General features: G+C 45.6%; 1 protein-coding gene across 1 annotated transcript; it reads right to left on the minus strand.

Annotated features, from left to right (window-relative positions):
* Positions 1-670: 670 nt before the first annotated feature.
* On the minus strand, positions 671-14,536 carry LOC125719609 (tumor necrosis factor receptor superfamily member 11B-like). Its single transcript, XM_048994559.1, has 5 exons — positions 14,419-14,536; positions 11,639-12,008; positions 3,470-3,670; positions 2,988-3,212; positions 671-1,668 (listed from the first exon to the last, which is right to left on the minus strand). Exons 1-5 carry the CDS (start codon positions 14,449-14,451, stop codon positions 1,277-1,279), a joined length of 1,221 nt encoding a protein of 406 aa, XP_048850516.1. The 5' UTR covers positions 14,452-14,536; the 3' UTR covers positions 671-1,276.
* Between the last annotated feature and the right edge of the window lie 11,452 nt (positions 14,537-25,988).

Consider the following 25,988-nt stretch of genomic DNA (forward strand, 5'->3'; position numbering starts at 1 on the left):
AACTTGTACGTCGTTTGCACTTTATGTACATGTTTGTCATGTAAATAAGATTTATTTTGTATTTAATCTGTATTGTTTTGTTCTATTGTATTGTAACGGAGAGACACCAACTGTCGGAATCAAGTTCCTTGTGTGCGTCACACACTCACTTAGCCAATAACACTGATTCTGATATCATTTTGGGCCCCCCAGTCCAGACAAATCCAGTTATTTTCCAAAGTTTTCAGGGCCCCTGTCACTCAGGGCCCCTGATGCTGTTGTCAATTGTAAAAGTGTCAATTACAGAAGTCTTCGCTGGACTAGGTACGTTACAACAAAAATTACATTGAAATAAAGTGAATCTCTTGCCTTTAGCCCAGGGAAATCAGATTAAGTCAGCGGGGATATTAATTATGCAGTAACTCGTTATAATCGTTATAATGATTATTGCTGGGGCTGCGTGATGCGCATGTTTATGTGGACAGTCAGATAGGAGTGAGTGTCGTTTACCTGGTCATGCTGCCGTGGGGGGGGGGGGGGGGGGCAAGGACTGACGAGCAAAATATGTAGTGAACTGGGAGTGGAAGCCCACCGATTGATAATGAAAAGTAATTAAAAGTACCTTTATTAAAGACCCAATGTAAATAATACTGCCAAAACACTCCACGGGCATGAAGTATTAAAGAACCAGTCAATGAAGCAATTTTATTTTGAAATAAAAATGTCATTTATATGCTTACAAAACATACAGATTGGTTACACATGGGTCATGAACTCTGCCTATATTAACTAATTTGATGAGTTGTCGAAATTTATGTTGTTGCTGATGTACAGTTATCTAATTAAAAATGAAATTGTGTAAATGATAATTACAGATATTTTGCTCAGTAAAAATAACTTGCTATGTGCAAATAAATTATTCTGGAATCGGCGAGTGCAGTATGTTTATTGTACAAAATGGACATAATTGTACCAACTGTCCGGATATAAATAATAATAATTATAAAAAACTGAACTGGGAGAAAATATTCTTGTATTTCAGTGGCCATTAAGCGAAAACTTAATGTCATATATATTTTTTGAAACATCAACATAAAAAATGAAATAAATTACAGTTTTATGTACATTAATGTAACACCACATTGCATGTTTACTAGACCATTTTTTATTGTTGTTTGTTTGTTTGTTTATTAATTTATTTATTTTGCAGTCCAAATATACACTGAGATATTACGGCGAAGTGCCGATCAGCTCATAAGGCAGCCTTACATCGGGTGACTGTTCATCTGCCTCCTGCCTAGTCATCGGTAGGTTGGGACGTGAGGCCCTTGCTAACCTTGAGCATATCGAAGAAAAGCTTCTCGTACGTCTTCTCCGTGAAGAAGCCGCTAAGGATCTTGCTGACATTCTTGAGTGACTTGAGCAGGTTCCGTGGCACGTCACGGCTGCGCAGCCTGCGCAGGCTGTGCCCCAGCGCCTTGTCTACGTCCTGCTCCATGTTGTGGATCCTCCACGTGTACAGGATCTGCAGCAGCTGCTGCCGTGGCCGGCACGACTGCACCACTTGCTGGAAGTCCTTGTCCTCCACCTTGTTTCCCGGCAGGCTGTCTGCGACGCTCCGCAGGTCCTGCGGGGTGACGTTGCTGGGGCTTGCACATCTTGACAACATCCTGTGACAGCGGCTCACACCTGTGGCCAGAGGTGGCGCCATTAGCATGTGAGCTTTCAGGCATGTTTCCCGCCTGCCCATCTCCAGAATACTTGGAAATATTAAAAGCAATATTCTGTGAAATATGTCACTCCCCATTGCATTTAGCACTGATATGCAATTATCCGGAACTGTGGCCTGGTTTGAGCATGCAGCGGCTGGTTGAGACCTTCAGGGTGACTTAGGTGGAAGCATGATACCTGCATTTCTTGCTGTGGCTCCTTCCCCCAGCAGCGAACACTCACATTTGGCAGGCACATTGCCGCTCTAATTTGGTGACCATTTTAGTTACCATGGCGCCACCTGTTGGGCTTCTACTCAACCGCCACAGCTGAATTCTCAAATTAGCTCTTATGAATGGGAACAAGAACATAGCCCCTATTTAAGCTGTGGATCCACAGCATGGTGTATGGTGGGAATTGACATGTTTCTAATGTACTTAATATCGGAATACTGTGTGTTTTTGATGCAGGAATGCCATGATTTGGGAATTTTTTAGACCAAAAGCCAGACCAAAGAGAGGCTATGGAAGACCCCAGTCCTTAACCAGTATATTTCCTTACAAATGTCATGTAAGCCCTGCAGCCAGAGTGCTAAACATTGCGGTGGTGTAGCGTGAACCAGAATGGGAAAGAGCTTGCTAGTAGGAGTGAAGGTTTGGCTAAACTGGAGCCCCTTGGGGCCCCAGCCTCCCTCAGATGTTTCAAACACTAAATAAGTAACGGAAGAACAGACTAAGGAGCAGCTTTTACCCCAGCGCCAGTCGTGAAATGAACACTGCCAACTATGTGGCCGGCCGGGGGGGCAGACAACAGCCTCACTGCAATATTCTAATTTACTGTGTTATCCGAACATCGTCTTATCATGTCTTGTGTGATGTCCTACATCTAATAGTTTCCATACGTCTTTTTTTTTCTCACTGTGCTCACTTCAACCAACATCCAGCTGTTTTATCTGGATTAACTGCACTGGTAATTGCATTTATTGCACCGTACTCATGTATTTATGGTATGCAGGTCCACAATGCACCAACTGGACTGCTACTAAGATTGCACTGCACTCCATACAATGACAATAAAGAATCTGAATCTCAGATTCAGTGTTAGAGCTAGGTTCAATCTCAGAGCTGGCCAGTGGAGTCAGAAGATTGTAGCTAGCTGGTTAGCATGCGGCTTCAGCTTCTCCAAAATAAGGACTGTGTTCATTTGATATTTAATGTAGTTACTGCTTGTGGCCAATAGGGGGCCCCATTGCTGCCCCTCCCCGCCACCACCACAATGTAGAGACATAGTTCGCGAACCTCCGATAATGCCGAAGAGCCTCTCCTGATCACGGTTCTGCTCCCTCCATAGCCTGAGCAACAGCAGCACCCCCTGCTGGGCACCGCATGCCTTCTTTATTCGCTCCACGCTCCGCCGGTCCACCTTCCTGCCCGGCAGCTGGTCCGACAGGGAGTCCAACTGCAGCGTAGACAGCTGCTTCGAACCCAGGAACTGGAAGATGATCTCTTCACACAGCAGTGTGCCTGAGCAGAGGAGCAAAAGTGTGGGGGGGGGGGGGGGGGGGCTTATCAGCTGTGTGCACCATTAGCACAAATATTAGTGTAATGGCGTATGAGTAGATAGAATAACGAATAAACAGTCTGCAGTGCGTCAACAAACCAACTCGATGACCAACAGCGACATCATCGCTAATGGCTGAAATTTCCTCTGTGATTAATCCCTGAAGTGTCAGCCTCAGGATATGATTGGTGGAGAAGGCATTGAGCCAGATCGTACTTACCGGTATGGCACATGGCATGTCCTGGGAAGCACTCATCTCCCCGCTCGCACATGGCATCCCGGGCCGCTGTCCCGACCCTCAGCGTCCGCATCCCCAGGGCACTGCAGTCCTGGTGCGGGATGCAGGCCTCCACAGCCGAGGCCACGCTGGAAAAATATCCCTTGGGACACTTCTCACAAACAGTGTTCCGCTCCGGAGAGCCTAGAAAAACAGGAGGAGGATATGGGTGCTTCTATTTTCTCTCCCTTGTTAATGTTTGATTTGATTGTTCCTTCGGCACGAACTGACATCATTATTATTGGCGGCGGCCCAGTAACAGCAGAGAGCTGGCGAAGCCTTCAACTGCGTGAAGTGAAACTTCCGGAATTTTCTTTGGCAGATAATTAACTAAGCGGGGAATTCTCGAGGTTGCGGCTCCCGCCATAATAGTGAAAATTACACTAAATATTTGGTCACCGAACACGACATTCGTGGTGATTCATTCGTGGAGTGCGGACACACTGGGCTCAGTCAGCTGCGTGACACGCACACACAAACAAATCCCGCATAAAGCGTGACCTTGGCCTTCCCAAAATAAGGGGAAAAAAAGCCCAGTCGCTCTGTTGTAAGACCCTCTGGATGGGACAGAAGGGAGGGGGTCTTTAATTCGGGATGAAGATGGGATGAAAGCCCCATCAGGAGGGAAGACATGGAAGAGCAGAACAGATGTCAGGGCGGAGAGGATTGGAGCATCAAATCCTGAGCGCAGGAAGGTGCCAGACTTAACAAAAATGCATCCAGCCGCCTTCAGACTCCTTATCTTAGTCATGGGTCATGGGGAAAATCCATTGTAATTAAGTAACTTGCATGAATACATCCTCCCCAACACCTTGCAGTCTCTACATGACTACACAATGCAGACTGAGTCATTTAAAACAAATATCACCTCTTGTTTTTTGCATTCTGACCATAGAATAAAAGCTTCCTCATAAAAGCGTCTATTTCAGTAACCTTTCATAGCAGGTCCCGCCCACAACATTCATCTTACAGCATGCTTATCTTCCCTCGAAATACGTATTTATTTTAACCACGTTTATACAACTGCGATGGTGCAACTGAAAGGTACAGTCAATATCTGGTGGATATTTTAATACCTCTTTATGCCAGTTCCACATTTCTGCTCTTTGTGTGAAGCACAGCATGCTAATGTAAACATGAACCCAGTTACCTCGGCTGTATCCTGCCATCCATGCTTTTGTGCATTTAGTTGGTAGCTGAGTCACTGAGTCGGGCTTTTCACCCTTCATCTGCTATGAATGGGAGATGTTTGTATTTTTTAGGAGAACTTTCAGTGTGGGATGTGTTACATGTGCATGGGACATAGAGTCTGCGAGAGCCAGACCATGAGTTCTGTTTGTGATGCATACGAGCCCAGTCTCAAGCAATCATTGGCTACCTTCACACTGCCATGCTGAAGTGACTCAAATCGGATTTTCTGCCTTAATGTGACACAGATCTGATCTTTTCAGGGCTGTGTGGACACACAAATCTGATCTTCTCAAATCGGATTTGTGTCACTTTCATACATGGTACTAAATCGGATACGTATCCGACTCGCGGCCATGCGACCTGAATGTGAACGCTCCGATCGGAATTCATGTGGCTCTTGGCTTACACGCCTTCGCTGACATCATCAGCCTGCGCCGGCAGGCCCGTACCCACGCATCTCTTGGTGCAGCAGCTCCAGCAATAACTGGGAAAACAGAAAAAGCTAACCGCCTTTTCCACCTGCTCATGTACGGCTGATTCACTGTTTGTCGTCCTCCAGAGCAAAGTGCGATACATGCGTGAGCTACTAACGCCTCCATTTTTAATGCCATGAGTCGTCCCACAGATATGATGTTTTTTGTTGTCGGTGACACAATTGACCCGTGTAAAAATGTATCAGTGTGCACATGCGTGACGTTTCGGAGGACCGATGCGTTCACATTACAGTCAGATACAGGTCACTTGTAGTTATGAATGTGAACCGTCAAGATAGACAAATCCGACCTGAGCAAAAAATCAGAACTGAACGATGTGGCTGGCAGTGTGAACGTAGCCATAATGACTTGAAATGTATGGTAACTTATGGTAAGCAGGGGAAGTTCATGCCACAACCAATAGTAACACTGGTCAGATCAGAGGTAAAGCCACTTGCTAAGTTGGCACCGTTTAGACGATGGTGGCCACTAAGCTCGACTTATGATTGATCGGCATTTTGCCGTAATATCAAAGTACTCATAGTTCAAGGTTCATGTCATAAACGTACAAACTCCCCTTCAAACTGCAAAACTCAGGAAAACTCCAATACAAAACAAGCAACTTTCAGTCCCTGACAATGCAAAGACCTCTGCAAGCAGGCTATATGCATTCTGCTTTGTCCATTCTGCTGTGAGCAGTATAACATTCTCCAATAACAAGCCAACAGCTGTCTCCTTGCACAACACAAGTCTACATTCTGGGAAGTATTTCAAAGTATGTTGTCTCATAGTGCCTGATAGAAATGTGTATCAATCTAAACACTCATGGGAGTTTTTCTTTTTTCTTGCACAAAAGTGTTCTGAGGGCAAAAATAACCAATCAGATTGTAGATGAAGTGAGTCCAAGCAACTAGAGGATGTGGGACCAACCAATCTGATGCCTTGGTCCTGCCTCCTCAAGTTGCTTGGACCTACCTCATATACAATCTAATTGGTTATCTCTCTAAACCAATTTTTCGTTCTGCCCTCAGAGCACTTTTGTGTAAGTAAAACTCCCATAAGCAAGCTAGACAAGGAAAGCTTGTAGCCTGGGGTCATGCCGTATGACTGGGTACATAACCCATATCTCCTGAGCTTTATGAGCTGGTAAAATCAAAGGGATTTTGTCTTCCTTGAATCCACACTCATTTTAAGATGCATCATAATGAAACTGAAATTCTGTGCCTGTGCCCAGGATAAAACACATAATTATGTACTGACATGTGAAATTCATAATCACCTGGAGCCAAGACAAACACAGGCAGAGACACAAAAAAGGAGGGAAAATTAGGACGATACCACACAGAGGTTCAAAAGGAATTTGGAACATAATTGGATTGGTCTGGGTTGGGGGCCCCATACAATACGCTTTCGTTGGGCCCAAAATCTCTAGCGGCACCCCTGCACAGGGCTACCCTTAAATGTCACCCTATGTAAAAGCTATGAAACATGCTATATATGAAATACAGTAATTAAGTTAGATTGGCACATGCTGGTGTTCTATGAAAAAGAGCCATGGATTCTTATTGTCAGGGACGAGCTGCCCCCTCTGCTTAAGTGGGTTGACACTTTCAACTTTTAAGCTGAAGAAATATTGGTCCCACGGTCGATCGAATGAGTGGGGGGAGGGCGGGGGGGGCTTTGGTAGATTTTGCCGAGCAGGGAGCCCCTCCACTGTAGATTGTGGGTCCCCTATGAAGGGCTAGGCTCCCTGGATCTGGCAGGATACCCATGCCCATCCGATGGCCCTGAGTATTATTACTGTTTTTATACTATCACTGCTATTCCTGTTGTAATTACTTTGTAGTAATGTGACCTTAATGACAGCACAGGATTTATTAATACTTATTTGGAAAATATTTTCGAAGTCTGAAAGTTTAAGTCTGAAATTCTTCCACATAAACAGCATATTGAATGTTGAGTTTTGATGTAATTTTACCAAAACTAAAAAAAATGGATGCTGTCTGAATGACAACGCTGTATTACACGGACAGCACTGTATGACGCGGACAGCACTGTATCACGCGGACAGCACTGTATGACGCGGACAGCACTGTATCACGCAGACAGCCCCATCACTTCCTTCCACATCTAATTCTTGCTCCTCCCACAATCTCACAACACTGCATTAGTCTTGGGCGGCAACTATTTTTCATACCATCATCCTGTCCATACATTATACCCCGGTAAAAAAATTTGCTATATACCCAATTCTTGTGCAGTATACCAAAAACGCTGTGTTATACCGTAACCCCCCCTCCCCCCCCAAATTCTGCACCATTGTCCCAGGACTCTCATGCCCTCCTGACCACATAAACATGGGTTTCTTTCGCAACATCTCAGCTTATCTCACCGGTTGTCATGTGCCGAAACGCAACGGAATAGTGATACCTTATTTATCCCTATGGGGGAAGTTCTCTTTTTACCCACCTGATTCTGGTCTCCATGAGGCACAGGTGGGAGCATGCGTGGTGGTTGCAGCACAGGGTCATCCAGTGTGCACTGGCACTGGAGGTAAAGGGCCTTGCTCAAGGGCTTGATGAACGTGTGACTATTCTGTTGAGGCTTGAACTGGGAAATTTCTGCTCTAGAGCACAAGCACTGAGGTTTTACCCACTGAGCGAGCCACAAACCCCCCTCCCCCCTGCAGCTCTGTTAGAAAGCTGTAACATACTGTAATCAGGGCACGTTTATTGGGTAATGGATATCTGATTATGTCCTGCTTAGCATACCTCTTGCTTATCTTGCCAGACACTGGCAAACCTCCTTAAAAACAAACCATTCCAGCCCTTATTTCGTGAGAAGGCTTTGCTCAATCTGCTGAATTGTCTTCTTACCCTCCCCTCATCGTGCAGTTGCTGCCACTGCATTCTTTGCTGGCTCCTCCTCTTCACTCCTGCTCAGTCCCTCCCTGACAGTCTCTGCCTCTCAATCTGCAGCTTTAACCCATTGTTCATTTCTTGACCCATCTTCTTTCCTTCGACATTAGAAGATAGCACACCCCATGTTTGTACCCTAGTTGATAATGGCTAATCTCGGCCCAGTATTATCTTTCCAATACTCTGCTACACAGTACAAGTTCCCCAGTGGAAGCTCCCCAGTGCAAGCGCCCCAGTGCAAGCGACCCAGTGCAAGCGCCCCAGTGCAAGCTCCCCAGTGCAAGCGCCCCAGTGCAAGCGACCAGGTGCAAGCTCCCCAGTGCAAGCTCCCCAGTGCAAGCGACCAGGTGCAAGCTCCCCAGTGCAAGCGCCCCAGTGCAAGCGACCAGGTGCAAGCTCCCCCGATGCTCTCTTTACAGCTCATTTCTCTCTGCTTGTGCATCAATTTACAACATCATTTAAAGAGATGCCCTGCCCTTCAAGATCTCTTCTCAAATAACTGAGCTATTTGCCTTATGTGGGCATCTACCCTCACCTCAGGACACACCATTGCTATTTACTAGTCCTGCAATACTTTCAGCATTGCCCATGAACATGGCAACCCAATCCACAACGCCATATTAGTTGCAAGTCACCTAACTTCCAATCAGTAGCCCTGCTATTCTAGCTATTGTCAAATGTCAGGACCCCCTCTATTACATGGATTACGTCACAAAAGGCAATGCTTCCTCTGACCCAACGGATGATGGGAACAGGCCGGGGATGGCCGATACGCTTTTGGAATTGGTGCCATGATTTTCCATAATGGCAGCTCAGGTATGCTAGCCGTGTAATGTGTCAATGGAATTTTGTGAGAAAGCCAATTCAAGCCTGCTCTATAATTAGGGACCTTTTGTAAACACACAGGTTGACTTTACGCAAATAACTAAATGCTGTGAATATAAATACAGTGTGTGAATTATTGACAACAGATACCTGTTCAGCATGGAAAGAAGACCTTTCTTGCAGGAAGGAAGATGTAAGAACAGTCGCACAAATTTGCTGCCGCACTGAGAGATTTCGCGTGCTGGTTAGGGAATCCAGGTATCATTGACATTGACAGAGGTGCTCATTTCACTAGACAAATAACTGAGGAACTATGTCATGCCTGAGGAATCAAGTAAAACATACATTTCTGCATCACACACAATCAGCTGGGCTTAGCTGAGAGACCATATGGGGAACTGAAAGAAGCAAACTATATTTAGATTTTATATTTAAATACCATATAGCATAATCGTTGTGCAGAGGCAAATTTGAAATGGCCAGTACTCATTAAACTCACAACTGAACCCTCGTGAAGTTATCACGGGAAAGCCAGCTTGTCATCTCCACTGACTGGAGGTCCAATGAATGCTTGCCTCACAGACAACACAGTGCTGTCTTTTTGTCATGCCTGAACTGGGTCTCTCTGTTCACAGATAAGTGCAGTACAAAGAGAGGAACCAAGACAGCCCACAACCAGGTGGAAGGGTCCGGTTTATGGAAGCCGGCTGGAAGAGACCTTCCCAAGTTTCTCTGCCCACCAACACTGTGGTCTGCATGCACCAAGGTCCACCAACGTGTATCTGGCAACAACAGTTATTGACGATAACGCAGGATATTCTATACCACTGGAACCACCACAGGCTAGGAGAACTGGTGCTTGGAGCAGGCCAGTACACGCACCACTAACTTACATAAGGAGTGCTAGTTACCTGTCCCCCTGACATACACTGATACCCACACATTATCATTCAGACAGAAAAGAATAATGTCTTCGCATGGTTGCCACGTCATTATGCTCCCACTCTGAAACCCGTTTCTCGTTTGGTCGGTTTGCATTTTAACATACAGCTGTAGAAAGGGACCTTCCAAAGGCCCATATTCCCCTTTCTCCGAATTATTATTGCAAGATCTCAGCACCCATTTCCTCTCGGTGGTCCTCAGCACCACACAGCGTTTAGGTGATGCGATACCAAATGGTGGGCTATGCCAAAGTATTTGTGTCTCCAGACTCCACAAAGTTATAGAAAGTCCAGGACTTTTCCTAGTGGGTCACGGCAACGGTAACTATAGCGTCGATTGTCCAGAAGTTCATGACTTTTTGCTCTGCAGTATGACTTCAGTGACGCCAAAGGTCCAAATCCTCCACATTCAGTTACTAGTTCCTGCCTCTGCCACCATATGAATAGCCCTCTCTTTTCTTTTAATAGTACATACTTTGTGTGAATCCATGAGGCATTTCCCTGGCTACCAAGAGACTGGTCGGGTTCTCGTTATCTAGCTTACGTTGTTCCTGCCGTAAGACACCACACTTCTACTATCTACTATCTATTTTTTTTCCCCAAGGAAGGACGACCACACCTCAGGATAAAATGAGGAATATGAAAGACAGAAAGGTTCTTCTCTGTTCTCCGTCCAGGTTATGGTGGACAATAGAGGCCATTTGAAATCTCACTGGAATTCTGGGAAAGGTTAGCAATGAAATAACAGATTGCTCTATACCGCGAGATGGCTGAAATCGTGGGGAGATTAATCAAAAAAACAAATACTGCTTGACTGTCTCCTGGCAGAGAAAGGGGCAGCCCTTCTGTCATTATAGAAGCATATTGCACATGCGCCCCGTTTGAACCTGGTGAGCTAAATCAGGAAGGAAGTGACCAAGGGACGAATGGATCCCGAAGTCTTGTACAGTCAGTTCACTGACTCGGTGGGAAGCTGGGATACCCAGCTCCCAAGGACACTTCCTGTCAGCGCCTGTGGGTATGTATGCTTCTGTAATGATTGCCCACACATGCTTTATATGCAGAACCACATGGGCTTTGCCCTCCTACAGCGTTATCTTATCCCATGGTTATGGGAATTAAAGAAGTGGAGGATTGTACTGAACCACGAGAGTCCGATTACGTGAAAATATTGAACAGCTATCAAAGTGTAGCCTTGCTCCACAGAACAAAAGGGGGACTATTTGCCCACAACAGAAAAAAAAAACATTTTATTAGCTTATTTGGGGCGGATTGGTGGCTATGAGGCTAGGGCTCTGTCCCACCAATCAGAAGGTTGCTGGTTTGAATCCTGTGAATGTTATGAGTGGTCCTAATCCGTTGGGACCTTGAGTCAGGCCCTTAACCTGCTATTGCTTGGTCCTGGGTATGACGTTAATCTACACCCAGCCCTATAAGGAGGTCCTCCAACTTACAGGAAAAAACGTAGGGGTTGATGGCAGGATTGGCACCCCAGCCACTGGAAAAAACTAAGACTGGTCCATTTGGACTAGTTTGGTGCTGAGGTATCGCCCAGCACATGGTTGCACTCAGGTGGTTTGTTGTGTGGTGGGTGTGGCAACGCGCTGTAATCAGCGCGTGCTCCTCTCTCTCGTCTGGGATGTACACAGCTTCACGTATAATTATCATGTCCTTACCCTTATTTTTAATAAGTTATCGATTGTAAAAGAGCTACCTTTGGCAGAGTAACGGCCTGCCAGCATGACCTCCAGTCTTTGCACTTACCAGGCAGGACCACCCCAGACCCGGGGGGGCAGGCTGAGTGTCGCACACAGAATTCCACCTCTAGGTGGTGCCCTGGCACACATTTGCAGAGCCGGTCGTGCGTGCCGTTGCACTCCCTCTCGACCAGCTGGCGTTCCTTGCAGACAGCCGTGCAGTGCCGGCACGAATCTCCCCAGTGCCAGTGTTCGGAGAAGTGGCTGGCCGGGCACGGTGCACACTCCGTGGGCCGGCCCGGTCTGCAGTGGCTCCGCACCGCCGTGCCGGGGGGACACTGCTCGCATACCAGCACCTGCTGGCTCACGGGGTCACGGAAGTGGTACGTGGGAGGCTGCTGGTGGCTGGCAGCCCAGACGAAAGAGGAGGCGAGCAGCTGTAAGACAGAGGTAGACAAGCCAATGGGTCTGAGCATGTTGGCTACAAACAGTCAGTGCACCATATAAACACCTTCCTTATTTAGCTGATGCTGAACCAGCATGGGGGGCGGCATGGTGGTGCAGTGGTTAGCACTGTTGCCTCACACCTCTGGGATCCGGGTTCGAGTCTCCGCCTGGGTCACGTGTGTGTGGAGTTTGCATGTTCTCCCCATGTCGTCGTGGGGTTTCCTCCGGGTACTCCGGTTTCCCCCCACAGTCCAAAAACATGCTGAGGCTAATTGGAGTTACTAAATTGCCCGTAGGTGTGCATGCGTGAGTGACTGGTGTGTGAGTGTGCCCTGCGATGGGCTGGCCCCCCATTCTGGGTTGTTCCCTACCTCGTGCCCATTGCTTCCGGGATAGGCTCCGTACCCCCCGCGACCCAGTACGATAAGCGGTTTGGAAAATGGATGGATGGATGGATGAACCAGCATGTTCAGTTAGTTACTGATTCTGCTCACTAGTTATTTATGTAGTTTTGAAACATCTGGGGGGTTTGAGTGAGGCCCCAGAAAAATAAACTAGCCCCAGGATTTTTCATGGCACCTTGTGGCAGAGCTGACTGGACCACAAACAGCTGAAAAAAGATAATGAAAGTGGACCCCCCCCCCCCCACCCCCGGCCATGGGTGATATAGGACTCCAGATGGGCAAGCTTCTGTGAGCAGTTCCTCCATCAAACATGGGCCAGACAGGACTTTAAAAGCATGATGGATGTCTCCCAAAATCGCAATTGTACCCTTACGTAACTATCCATCCAGACGGTGTCATTCCCCACAAAGACCCGTGACACCCTGTGTTAGCACATCCAGTAGTGATGCAATGTGCCGCCGCACTCAGCATTGTGCCCAAATCCACGGAGGAAAATGAGGTTTGTTTTTCTTTGATTTTCATGCTTAAACTGTGAGATAACAGCGCAACGAAAGCGTCACTAAAAGCCGGCCATTTTCCCACTGTTCAGTCACCTGTGCAAAGCAGCCCAGGACGGCTTCTCCACAATAAGTAGACAAAAACAGTGGCTATAGAAACCACAGAATGGTAACGGGGATTTTGGTTTATCTCCGAGCATAGTACACTTAACAATACTGCAGCAGGTTTTCTAAGCCATATAAACTGAAATTTTCTAAATTATTCCAGTCAAGGACAAAACTTTAGTATTAGTTTAGTATTGGGGGGGGGGGGGGGTGATGTCTCCAGCCATGTAAGGGGGAATATAAATCCCCTTTTTTTCAGCGTCTTTCCAGTCCAGTGGAAAAAGTTAATTATACCCTCTCTGTTAGTTCTGTTAGCGATTTCCTACCCGCAAAAGACAGGTGTGTGATTTGTGAGAGATGCCCTCTGTACTTGTACATGAGCATTAAAACATTAACATGCCATAAAGTCTGATTAATACGTGAACTTGGTAAGCAGTATATAGTATGCAACTACAAAAAGTCACTTCGGTGTTATTAATTAAGCGCTGTCCCTTTAAAACAGCCCAGGCGCAGGTGCTGAGCCACGCTTCATTGTCCATGATGCTGCTCATTAATTCCTTTAATTTCCACAGCCGGACTTTAAACAGATCTGCAGCTTTGCTGAGGTATTTTAAACAGGAACAAAAATAGATCTACGGTGAAGTGGCGAATGAATTTCATGCTTCTTGGAGCGGTGTCAGTCACAAGAAACGCTTGCAGGAATATCTGAGGTCCGCCAGCACAGAATACTGGCCTTATACTCTACATCCCTTCCTGCCGCCCATCCAATCGCTGCCTTGATTCGCATGGGGAAGTTATTGTAAGGCTCTGTTTACGTTCCCTTCCTTTGTGAGTATAGTGTGGGCTTTCATTGAAATGGTTTCAGTTATCCAACGGTTCATCTGGGAACAAGTTCCGCAGGACAGGTAGCCTTTGACGTAGCCTGTGTGCGTTTTCCCAGGTTCATCTGGAAAGGCTCCTTCTCTTTCATCACTGACGAAAATGATATTGACCCGCAGCAAATTAATACCTATTGCGACATATTGCACATCGCGGCATTCACACACACAGCGTCCAGGATAGAGAGACGAAAAAACACGCACATAACTCTCTGATTTAACATTTCAGCGCGCTAACATCATGCATATAACGCAATAAACTTCACACCACCGATATGAATATGAAAAATAGCTGTTGTGATGTAGGCTATATTAAAACGACGGAAAAAACTGGTGAAGTTAAGATGAAGTTGCGCCCAGCCGTGGGGGCGTGTGGGTTTCTGCCCCTAAAGCATCAGTTAAAGTGTCTCTTGCGCTTAGTGGTGCAGAAACCTAGCTAAACGATGCAAATCTATAACATAAATAGTAATAAATTAAATTTCTTCAGCCTGTGCAATGAAGTGAAAAGGTACTCACAATGTGTAGCTGCATGGCAGATGCCGAACTCATATTAGCAAAACGATTTTCCCCCTGACTGATGTCCGTTTCAACCAGCCCGTTTCCATACCAAACTTATAGTTAGGGAAAAGGGAAGAGGACAGTGCCCAGCCCACTTAATGGCATTTCAGTTGCAAATGTTTTTTTTTCTCTCTCTCTTATTTTTGCCGCATATTACCGGGGTTTATTATTTGGACAGCCTTCGCGTAGCCGCTCGCAAGAGAAACAAAGTGGGGAATTTGCTGGTATAAATAAAAGAAAAATTAAACCTTTGTTATAGCAGTATTAAGTGATCTTCTGCAAACTTATTTCTGACTTAAACATCATCGCAATGACTTGACAGAAACATGCTGGGATTATTGTGATTTACGAGGAGCCTCTACACGAGTATTATACATTAAGAGCTGAAATTTCCCTACAAAGCCATTGGACAGCGCAATGCACAGCACTGAGAGTAAAGCTTATCACCCGCAGATGCGGGTCTTGGTGGGGTGAGAGGAGAGATTGAGAGGGGAGCACTTATCGAGGCATGCAATCCACCATAGATACCAGATTTCCTCTTGCTAAAACATTTTACAGGACATATTCATCACATTTCTCACCACCATGATGCAAGTGATAAGAGAAAACATTTTTTCCAAATTATTTGGTATTTCCTGCTGAATCAGTGGCCTGGAGTCATTTCTGGTTTGTCATACTTTTAGGGAAAGTAACACCATAACTGTTGTTTGACTCATCATTCAGTAGGAATGTCACACTGACATCTGAGTCCCACGGCAGATTTCACAGCTATGCAAGGGCCAAGTCCCGGGGGTTTTCACATGTACCTGGGTGTCCCAGGTTTTGTAAACACAGGGTTTGTCGGTGGCAATTAGCACGCAACAGGTGTGTTGATGTTTTAGGCACTGACTGAAGAATCTTACAGACATAGATCAAATGACTCAATGTCATCGTGGGATATACTGTAGGAGTTGGACAATAAAACTGACAAACCTGGCTTATAGTGTTGGAGGTCTCACACCTATGGTGGCCAATCTTTGCTGATTGCACATTCGATCAGTAAGAGCAGAATAGGAAAGCAATAGCCCAGCTCAGGTGTATAGTTAGAGATGAATGGATAGGGGGGGCTGAGTCTTTGCTGGGGGGGGGGACGGACGATGACAGACTTCTATATAATATAAAAAGCTATTCATGACTTAAGGCAATAAATAAACATTTTTTTGGTGGGGGGGGGGGGGGTTAAAGACAATTTAGGTATAATGACACCGTTGGCACAGCTGTACATAAAGTACTGGAATCCACATGACATAATCGAAGACAGAGTTCAAAAGTAGACAAATTGTTGGTGTGTATCTCATTGTTGTATCTGTGAGCATAACAGCAAGTCTTTGTGGTGTATCGGGAGCCACAGTATCTGCAGGCTAATGACGGCATACTACCACGAAAGACAGACCACATCCAACAGGAGTAACTGTGGATACAAGAGGAAGCTGTCTGACAGGGATGTCCAGGCACCAGCCCCGATCGTATCCAAAAAAGTGTAAAACCACAGCTGCCCAACTCACTCCAGAATTAAATGCGCACCTCGACTGTCATGTTTCCACCAAATCTGTTCATCAGGAGCTGCACAGGGCTCATTCATGGTTGGGCTGCTATAGCCGCCCGGGCCGATGCCAAATGTCAGTGTAAATTAGTGCCAGAAGCACAAATCTTAGGCTGTGTACAATGTGAAACATGTATTGTTCTCTGATGAGTCCACTTTTACTGTCTTTCCCACATCTGAGCGAGTTACAATGTGGAGAGGCCCCACACAGGCTTCACCACCCAGACTGCTGCGTAACTCAGAGTGCAGCATGGAGATGGATCTGTACTGCTTTGGGCTGCAATATCACGCCATTCATTTGGTCCACTACTTGTTCATGATGGGCGCGTCACTGCCAAGGACTACCGAACCATTCTGGAGGACCATGTTCACCCAATGCTTCAAACATTTGTACCCTGAGAGCGCTGCTATGTGTCAGGATGAAAATGCCCCAATACACATGGCAAGACTGGTGACAGTGTGGTTCGATAAACATGAAAGTGAAGTTGAACATCTCCCGTGACCTGCACAGTCACCAAATGTGAATATTTTTGGGGTGTTTTAGAGGAGTCGAGAAATATTTTTTTCGGCCACTATTGTGCAAGAGGAATGACTCAAAATACCTCTGTGTAGGACTTGTATCTATCATTCCCAAGAAGAAATTATGCTGTATTGGCCAGAACAGGAAGCCCTCCACCATACTAATAAGTTCAGTTTCACTGTCCAATCGTTGTATGTTAACGGAATGAATCATCAGCATGATGGTACCAATGAATAGGAATGGCACTAGCAGCAGACTAAGAAACATACTTTTGTGACTGAGAATGTGTGTGTTCTATGCTGAGTTTAAAGGATGTGCTTTTATGTCCAGAATCGTGTGACAGCTATACGTTATACTCTCAAGGTGCAGTGATGAGCATGTACAGGCCAGAGAACATGCCCCCCTTTATCAAGAGGGCAAAAGAATTTCTAGGGAAATTTTGTATGTCAAAATCCTTGCGTTGCATCCTGAATGGCCCCCATGACCTGCACATCTGGCCTTATTACAAAATGTTTATTATGAAAGACTGAATCAGTATCAAAAATCTTAATCTGGCATCGTATGACATACTTTCAAAACGGAGGCTTCCCTACAATCTAGTGCCTACTAGCTTCAGGCTGGTTGGCTGCTCTGTAAACAGCAAACAACATATTTCCCCTGCAGAAACACACAGGCCAAGAGGACGTAGTGAAGCCACTTTTTTCTAAACGGGGCAGCCGGAACCGCAGAAGGCAAACGGGAATCACATGAGGAACATCTATTTCTCATTTTCCTTTTCCCAGCTTCGAATCGCATTCCTCATTCCTTTTGTCATTTGTCATTTTCACCTCTGATTTCGCTCAAGGCTCGGGTAAACAGAAACCTGTTTATCTGTATGGAGGTAAGATTTCATTTTGGACCAGGACACGGAACCAAAGTACTGGCTTCTGATTAGCCTAGAAAGAGCTGTCAGTGAAACAGGGAAATAAAACTTTTCAAAGAGACAAGCCTTTGGAGCCCAATCAGGGACCATTTGCAAGACTCCAGCTATATATACATTGATAGTAAAGTGTAATGAGATCTGAAGACTGTACAATTGTCAAACATCTTGAGAAACTGAATTGAGAATTGAACAATGTACCCAGTGCTCCCTGGTTGTAAGCCTCATGGTGGAACTTTTGATTTCTATTTGCAATAGCTGGATATTAGCTGTTTGATGTTGTCTCACGCTTGGCACAGTGGCAAAAACTCTGACACCTGCATTCAACGGCAAACCAATTTCCGAGAGAGGGTCAGGTCTGATCATCACATGAGCCACGATTCTGGTACCCGTCTTAATTGCGGCGAGTGGGTGTCGTCCCTGGTATTCCAGCGGGTGCCGTCCCTGGTATTGCAGAGGGTGTCGTCCCTGGTATTCCTAAGTACTCCGTTTTATTTCTTTCATATGATTATTCACTATGTGAATGCCGCAAAGTAAAAGCCACTTAAATACTTTAGTGACACGTGGCCCAGTAATACCATCTCAAAGAACGGATCCAGCAAGGCAGTGGCAGCAGTGAAGCCCCCCACCCCGCATTCTCTGGGCAATGAAAATGTGACAGAGACAGACTGAAAAAATGTCCCCACAAGGTAAAAAGTTACAGATTTTTATCATATTGTGAGGACATTGAGTCCCCACAGTGTAATACATACAAATTCACACGCACACACACATACACACACCCAGACCTGTACTCATATCTCTTTGAAGACTTAAATCCCACCCAGCCCTGACCTTAACCATAAGTAACCAAACAAATTTTTTATTTTTTTAATTGCAGTCACACATTTTTTTAAATTCAATTTCCCCAGTGAACCTAACTGTGGCAGTTTGTGTCACGTCTAAGGCAGCGTTTCTCAAACTATGGGCTGCGGACCGGTGCTGGTCCTTGAGAGGGTTCCTGCCGGTCCGCGGGAGGGTTCCTGCCAGTTCGTGAGAGGGTTCCTGCCGGTCCACTTAGCCTCGCTTCTGCACCAATCAGAGTTCAGTCAGATTAGGTCAGGCATAATAATAATAATAGTAATGCTATCTATCTATAGTAATAATGTCTATCTATCTATCTATCTATCTATCTATCTATCTATCAATCTATCTATCTATCTATGCGGATACGGAACAAATAAGTTTGAGAAACGTTGGTCTAAGGGACTTGTCACATTTCCTTGGGAAACCCCACGGTGACACGGGGAGAACATGCAAACTCTACACATGGAGAGACCCAATCCCTGATCCCAGATGGCTGAGGCAACAGCGCAGCAGCATGTTGCCCCACATATATTAATGTATTTCCCCACTGGCAGATTTTAGGAGAAATAATTCAGAAAAAAATCAAATTACATGCCTAGAGTTTCTGTATCGAAAACAATTCCAAAGGGAGGTGTTCGCAGATGGTCGCTTATTGTGAGGTGGTGTATTTTGCTGGTGTTAAGTACGTTGATGGGAGCAAAAACAATTTCCACGCAATTACCTCTAAGTAACGTTAATTATGACTTCATTCTTGCGTAGAGAACAATAGTCCTGTTACTTCAGATGGCAGGAGAACTAAAGGATTGTTTTGAAATGTGAAGATCTGAGGAATAAACGACTGAGAAAGAGAAGCAAAGCTAAAGAAATGTAGTTTGATCCCAAATAAAGAGACATTTCATGTATCTTTTTTTCTCTGTGAGCAGTTCCCAAATCATCAGTCTTTTGGACAGTCCCTCATGCTCTCCTGAAACAAGACAAAATAGAGAAGTTGGCTCACCCTACCGCAATCACGTATAATCCCCTGCTCTGAGCTGAGGTGAGTCATCGCAGTTATAGCTTCTCTAATAGTATGGAGCAAGCTGTGTCCCAAGGCCAGATCACCAATCCAAAGCCCCGACATCTCAGGTGTGAGGGACACACAGCCCGTGCTGGGACACTCACCGAAGGGGGATTGCCCTGGCAACCACACGGCTAGCATGATGTTGCCAAGGCAAGGGTCCGCAGTCGTTATCCGTGTCTCTTCCAATTAAATTGTTAGGTTATGGTGTAGTCATAACAGACTTAAAGAATATAATGAGACATTACCTGCAGGAAGAGATTTAATTCCGCAACATTTGTGATGCACATTCAGAAACTAACATGTAACTGCATGCATATTATGTAATATGTAATTCGTAAAATGGAGCCTAAAAGGAGATGAACGGTGTTTACAGTATCTGCATTTCTGTGGTTCTGCTGTCTCAGTACGGTTTTACTTGGTAAATCAATCACATGGATTGATGTGGATTTTCCGGCTGTAGACTTGTTTTCCAAGAAAATGTGATGAGTCCCTTAGACGTGACAGAAACTGCCACAGGGACAATGTGCTCGAATCACTTCCTGTGTCGGGTCAACAGCGAGTCTGTGTTCATCCAGAAAGCAGCAAAAGGCTGTTACAGCTATTTCTTACTGATTTATGTTGATTTTGATCATTTTAAAGTGATGCATGATGTTTTCACTCTAAACATTAATTTCAGGCTACAGAGTTTTTAAATCATTTTTAACAGGATGTTAATTACGCCCAATGCATGACCAATAGCCCAAAATCCACAGTTTTTATAAGGCTACATTCTTTTCGCCTCCTACAGCCTCCTACGTGCCCCAGTAAAACGCAAAGCGAGACGAGTGAAACAGGCAATGACTATTTAAAGGCGCTGCTGACATGGTGTGTCCTTGGCCACAGCCCTTTTGGGGTTCCACCAATCATAACGCTCGAAGCTACCAGTAAAGGTGGGAAGACATCCCGCCATCAAGCCATTTGTTTATTGAAAAATAAAAAGTTTACATTGTTGATTGTTTATTTACTGAATTCTTGCATGTCTTCCATGTTCTACCAAGCACTTTTGTAAGTCATTTTAAAACGTAGATCTACCCATGTTTGTGCCACTTACATCGCGTACAAGAGCACAAAGGGATCTGAAGCTCATCTGAAGCAGTAAGAGCTTCACGTTAAACTTCTCTGTAAGTATGTACTTCACTATAAAACCGGTATCTTGTGTTTTTCATGAATGTACTGCAGCTCAATGATTGCTGTGATCTTCCACGATAACCGGATGCTGACAATTAGCCATTGATGACAAACACAGATACAGTATCACTCAAAGGTCAGTGCCGCACCATCTCTATGCCATCTATGTCGTTCATCTTATAGTCCCAAGGCCTCGAGGCAATGGAGTCATATACACCAAATACTGCAACAATAATGAGAAGTGTCCAACATCGCAAAACTTTCTGAAATTCTAGACTGTTCAAAGTAACCCCCATTTCAGTTCAATGACAGCATTGCAGGCTCTTGGCACTCTATCAACTATCTTCCGAATGGAACCACCTAGAATGCTTCTTTAACAGTGCAGATGGAGTTCCCACACGAGTCCCCCGCCTTGTGCCCCGTAATGGACTGGCATCCCGTCCTGGGTGTCCCCCGCCTTGTGCCCCGAAATGGACTGACATCCCGTCCTGGGTGTCCCCCCCCTTGTGCCCCGAAATGGACTGGCATCCCGTCCTGGGCGTCCCCCCCCTTGTGCCCCGAAATGGACTGGCATCCCGTCCTGGGTGTCCCCCGCCTTGTGCCCCGAAATGGACTGGCATCCCGTCCTGGGTGTCCCCCACCTTGTGCCCCGAAATGGACTGGCATCCCGTCCTGGGTGTCCCCCACCTTGTGCCCCGAAATGGACTGGCATCCCGTCCTGGGTGTCCCCCACCTTGTGCCCCGAAATGGACTGGCATCCCGTCCTGGGTGTCCCCCGCCTTGTGCCCCGAAATGGACTGGCATCCCGTCCTGGGTGTCCCCCGCCTTGTGCCCCGAAATGGACTGGCATCCCGTCCTGGGTGTCCCCCGCCTTGTGCCCCGAAATGGACTGGCATCCCGTCCTGGGTGTCCCCCCCCTTGTGCCCCGAAATGGACTGGCATCCCGTCCTGGGTGTCCCCCACCTTGTGCCCCGAAATGGACTGACATCCCGTCCTGGGTGTCCCCCACCTTGTGCCCCGAAATGGACTGGCATCCCGTCCTGGGTGTCCCCCGCCTTGTGCCCCGAAATGGACTGGCATCCCGTCCTGGGTGTCCCCCGCCTTGTGCCCCGAAATGGACTGGCATCCCGTCCTGGGTGTCCCCCGCCTTGTGCCCCGAAATGGACTGGCATCCCGTCCTGGGTGTCCCCCGCCTTGTGCCCCGAAATGGACTGGCATCCCGTCCTGGGTGTCCCCCACCTTGTGCCCCGAAATGGACTGGCATCCCGTCCTGGGTGTCCCCCCCCTTGTGCCCCGAAATGGACTGGCATCCCGTCCTGGGTGTCCCCCACCTTGAGTTCCTGGTTCATTGTGACCCTATACTGAATATCCCCATGGGGCAATGCGATCAGGCTGCTTTGCATCAGTGTTTCATTCCATCTTACAAAAATAAATCCAGTTTTAGTGAATTTCAGGAAAATCCAAATGATAGCTCGTAGTGACCATATATGATGGGTGATCTTCCTGAGCTTCAAACCACCCACCGAGTGAAACATAAGGAGGATAACACCGAAATTTCATTACTGAATTACTTTCTGTACATATTGTTTTCACTATTATATTGACTTACCTCAACTAATAAGTCAGTGTGGGTCATTGTCTGGCACAGACGTATAAACTACAGTCATTGCATGTTTGCCATCAGACCTAATCCCTCAGAGGTTTATTGGACAATAAAACTACCACATAAAAACCATGTAGGAACTTCTGACTGCATATAAGTCTAGAGAAGGGTGACTTTGTTTGTCCAGGTGGTGTTCTGAACACTTCGTCTGCAATTTTGAAATCTTACAACAACCAAGCCCCCTACCCCAATGAGATCTCATCCATGAAGTTTCAGCTCCAGGTTTTTGAGACAAAAAATGTCACGGACCAGGTCCAATGATACGAATCGGTCAGATCTCCTCTTTAAACAAACACCTGTGTTGCAAGTCCATTGTTGCATCCTGGTGGTATCATACGCTAACCATACGCTAACCTGCGGATGCTAATAATGCCCCAGCACATGTGTGATAACACGACCGGCGGTTTATGTTATCGGAGAAGAGTCACATGGGATTGATTTACACACCGAGCGGCATCGACACACCTGCCTCGCATCTTTAGAAAATCTACTTTACGTTGCTGACAAACTTCCTCCTGACAGCAACAGCACATTAGATTCAAATCAAACAGACTACAGGCCATGTCGAAGACAGCTATAGACTGTCAACATCGCAGGGACCTAAAAGGGTTTGCCTGATTATTAATAAACTGTCCTTGTTCAGCGCTACCTTCTTAGCAATCTATACCAAATATTACGCAGTGAGGACATTTGCTCTAGACCTGTTTTTATATGTTTCACAGAAACATTCAGAGACGAGCTTCACGCTGGAGATCTGAAGCAACATCTCTGCTCCCTGATCCATTGTGCACACCTTAGAAAGAAGATGGCTAAATTTTTTTTATAATAAATCTGCAATATTCCAAATACCAGGAAAGATCTGCTTGGGTTTTACATAAAACTGTAGTCATTCCACAGAGTAACCAAAAACTCCTGTGATTATTATGCTGAAATTCAGTTGATATTAAAATTAAACAACTGGAATGAGTAGTTCTGCAACCACCACATTGAAACAGACATCGTAATAAACTCTGAGATTGGGTTTGGCAGAACAACAACAATAATTCTGGGTTGTCTGTCAACATCACATCTGCAACCACACACGCGGGGAAAGCCTGGGTCCAGCGTCCAGCGTTTTTGGGGGTACTGCACGGGCTGGCTTAGGGTCCAAATCCGAGGGATTTGACTTAATGTCCACATCAGGAAGGACGAGGAAATCGGAGTGAATATTCACACTGGCTTAAGTTTCTTCCCAAAAAAAAACGGGAAAATATACAACTTAAACCCGCCAAATCAGGAAAACCACACAGCCTTGTGGCGTAGCCAAAGCTCACACTGAAACATCTGACAGTCACCAGTGGACTGGAAACCTGACCACGACCTCTGGTGAAGATGGAAGGTCCAGATGGCCTGTCTTCACTTGTTTCGGTTATTGCCAGTAAATAACGAACAGAGAGATATTTTGTGCTCAGCTGCTCGTAGGCATGACCGGAACCTTTCCACCTTACAAGGTGAGTCCACGCCACCGGATATGAGGAGCACCTTCACAAGAGGCCCCGTCAATCCAGAACAGAGGAGACACACAAGGGCTTAGCCATTAGCTACGCTTTGCAGAGTCGGAAGCGAAACTGGATGCAGATCCCAGACCTCAGATGAACTTCTAAAATGAAAGACAGGATTACAGGCGGAACATCCAGCAGCCCTGGGGGGGGCCGTGTGAAAAAGCCTGTCCCATCTGGAAAAAGGGGAACTTCTCGGAGGCGGCCATAGCCGCCAGCAGCCAAAGGAATCACCGCCAGGTCAGCCGAACGTAGTGTCTCAAGAGACAACATTTTGCTTTGAAGTAAAATTAAAAATCTTGGAAAAAGTTCGTTTGTCAAAAGACTGGCCCATCTAGCAAAACATAGAAGAAAAAAGTAACTCATATACTAGTTACCCAATCCTGTCAGAGACAAAGGTGATGACCTCGCAGTTTAACTCTGCTAACCAGAAACTCATGCTCTTGTATCTGAGGATTTCTGTTGTTTAAAAGTCCACAAAATCCTTTGCACATTATCAGTCTGCTGTTTATGCTGAAGCAATTTCAACACTGTATCAAAAAGCAAAAAAAACATCAAAACCTAGAGTATCCATGACTCATTTGTGCGAATATGGAAGCCATCAATGCTTACACCTTTAATTTGCGGAAAAACAATTTAAATGTCTTGAAAATAACACAATCATTATTAGGCCAGCTAACCAGTAAATGATCCTTAGCTTTGTGATGGTACTTTTACTCTGGACAAAGAGTTTCACGTTAATGTTTCTACATCAGTACCCGAGTGACATGGAAGCTGCCAGAGTCGCTGGTCCAAGTGTCTGTCTCCATGACGCTGAAAGGACACGAACTTCTGCAGGTGGCTGAACGCTGTGGGAGTTTCCAGATGTCTTTGCCCATGAATGGGGCCTTTGTGTGCTGCGGGATCAATGCTCCACCAGGTTTATCTGCATAGACAGATGTTATCAGCCCTGAACACACACACAGCTGCCTCTTTCCACACCATATATGAAAGTTCAGTGCAGCAGCTCATTGTATAACTAGTTCTTCCCATTCTGCTGGTTAACAGATGAACGGTAAATGTAATTCAGTATTTATGTGCTCATGCATCTAGAGCTGGAAATTCTGTTCACTCACTGCTAAATCCTGACTTTTTGTAACCCTATATCACCATTTTTAACAGTCTTCCTTCTCAGTTACTTATACTAATGACACGTTACGTGACTTTGAGTCATTTAAAGCTATTGCATTAATGGCAATGTTAATGGCTTTTGTTAAATGGGGGCTGTAAATATGTCAGATTAATATACATCGTGTAACGTACACACATTGGCAAATGCAGTTTAGAATAGTCGCAGGAACATTGTGTAAAAGCACAGTAAACAATGGCGTCCTTTTGTTTAGATCCCAGAAATCGGATCATGAAAGTTCTTCTGCACATGCAGATGACTAAATAGTGTAGCAACAACATTCAGCTGAATAAATAAATTGGAAAAACCAAACTCATGTGGCTATTTATTTTCAACAGAGGCAACAAAAGCTGACTTATACAGCACTGAATCTATGCCATCGCTAGCTGCATAGCTGTGTACCCTTCAAGGTAGCGGTTACATCAGGCTACAGCGTAGGCTATGGTGTAAGGCAGTGTTTCCCAACCTTTTTTGAATTGTGTACCCCCTGAGAGATTTTCTCATACCACAAGTACCCCCTTTGTCAAATGTGTTGATGATTCAATAAAAGTAGAACGTACAACTGATTATCAAATTTAAAACATTTTATTAAATCTCCATAACTTGAACATTTAATTCATTAAGCAACACATCCCAGATAGATTTTCTTTCTATACCAGGGCACAGCTAATGGAATGGCTGATAATATTTACCCATCATCAGGGAAATTAAATATAAATTTTTTTTCCACGTACCCCCTGTAATGTGCTCGCGTACCACTAGGGGTACGCGTACCCCCGGTTGGGAATCACTGGTGTAAGGTACGCAGCTACATTGTTACGATGGCGTAGATTCTGCACGGCAGTATAACGCTGCGTCCCATTTACCTCAGAGGTTGGAAGTCGGAACTGGAAATGATGTCACACCTGAACCTTGTATTTTTAATAATATGTGACCCATCACCACAAAATAAGTCTTATGGGTGTATTTCTACCAGTGCGACTTAAGACTCATTTCGTGTTGATGGGTCACATATTGGCAACTGTGGTCACAGGAACATGAAGCTGCTTGGAGATGGTCTTACAG

Source organism: Brienomyrus brachyistius, chromosome 23 (assembly GCF_023856365.1).
Source record: "Brienomyrus brachyistius isolate T26 chromosome 23, BBRACH_0.4, whole genome shotgun sequence".
In the NCBI taxonomy this organism is placed as follows: Eukaryota; Metazoa; Chordata; class Actinopteri; order Osteoglossiformes; family Mormyridae; genus Brienomyrus; species Brienomyrus brachyistius.

Bases quoted from the DNA above. Each gene is read 5' to 3' on its own strand.
- LOC125719609 (XM_048994559.1), bottom strand. From the start codon at position 14,451: ATGAGTTCGGCATCTGCCATGCAGCTACACATT. The intron at 12,009-14,418 runs GTGAGTACCTTT...TCTGTCTTACAG, and splicing joins CTGCCATGCAGCTACACATT to CTGCTCGCCTCCTCTTTCGT. The intron at 1,669-2,987 runs GTTCGCGAACTA...CTCTGGCCACAG, and splicing joins GCTCTTCGGCATTATCGGAG to GTGTGAGCCGCTGTCACAGG.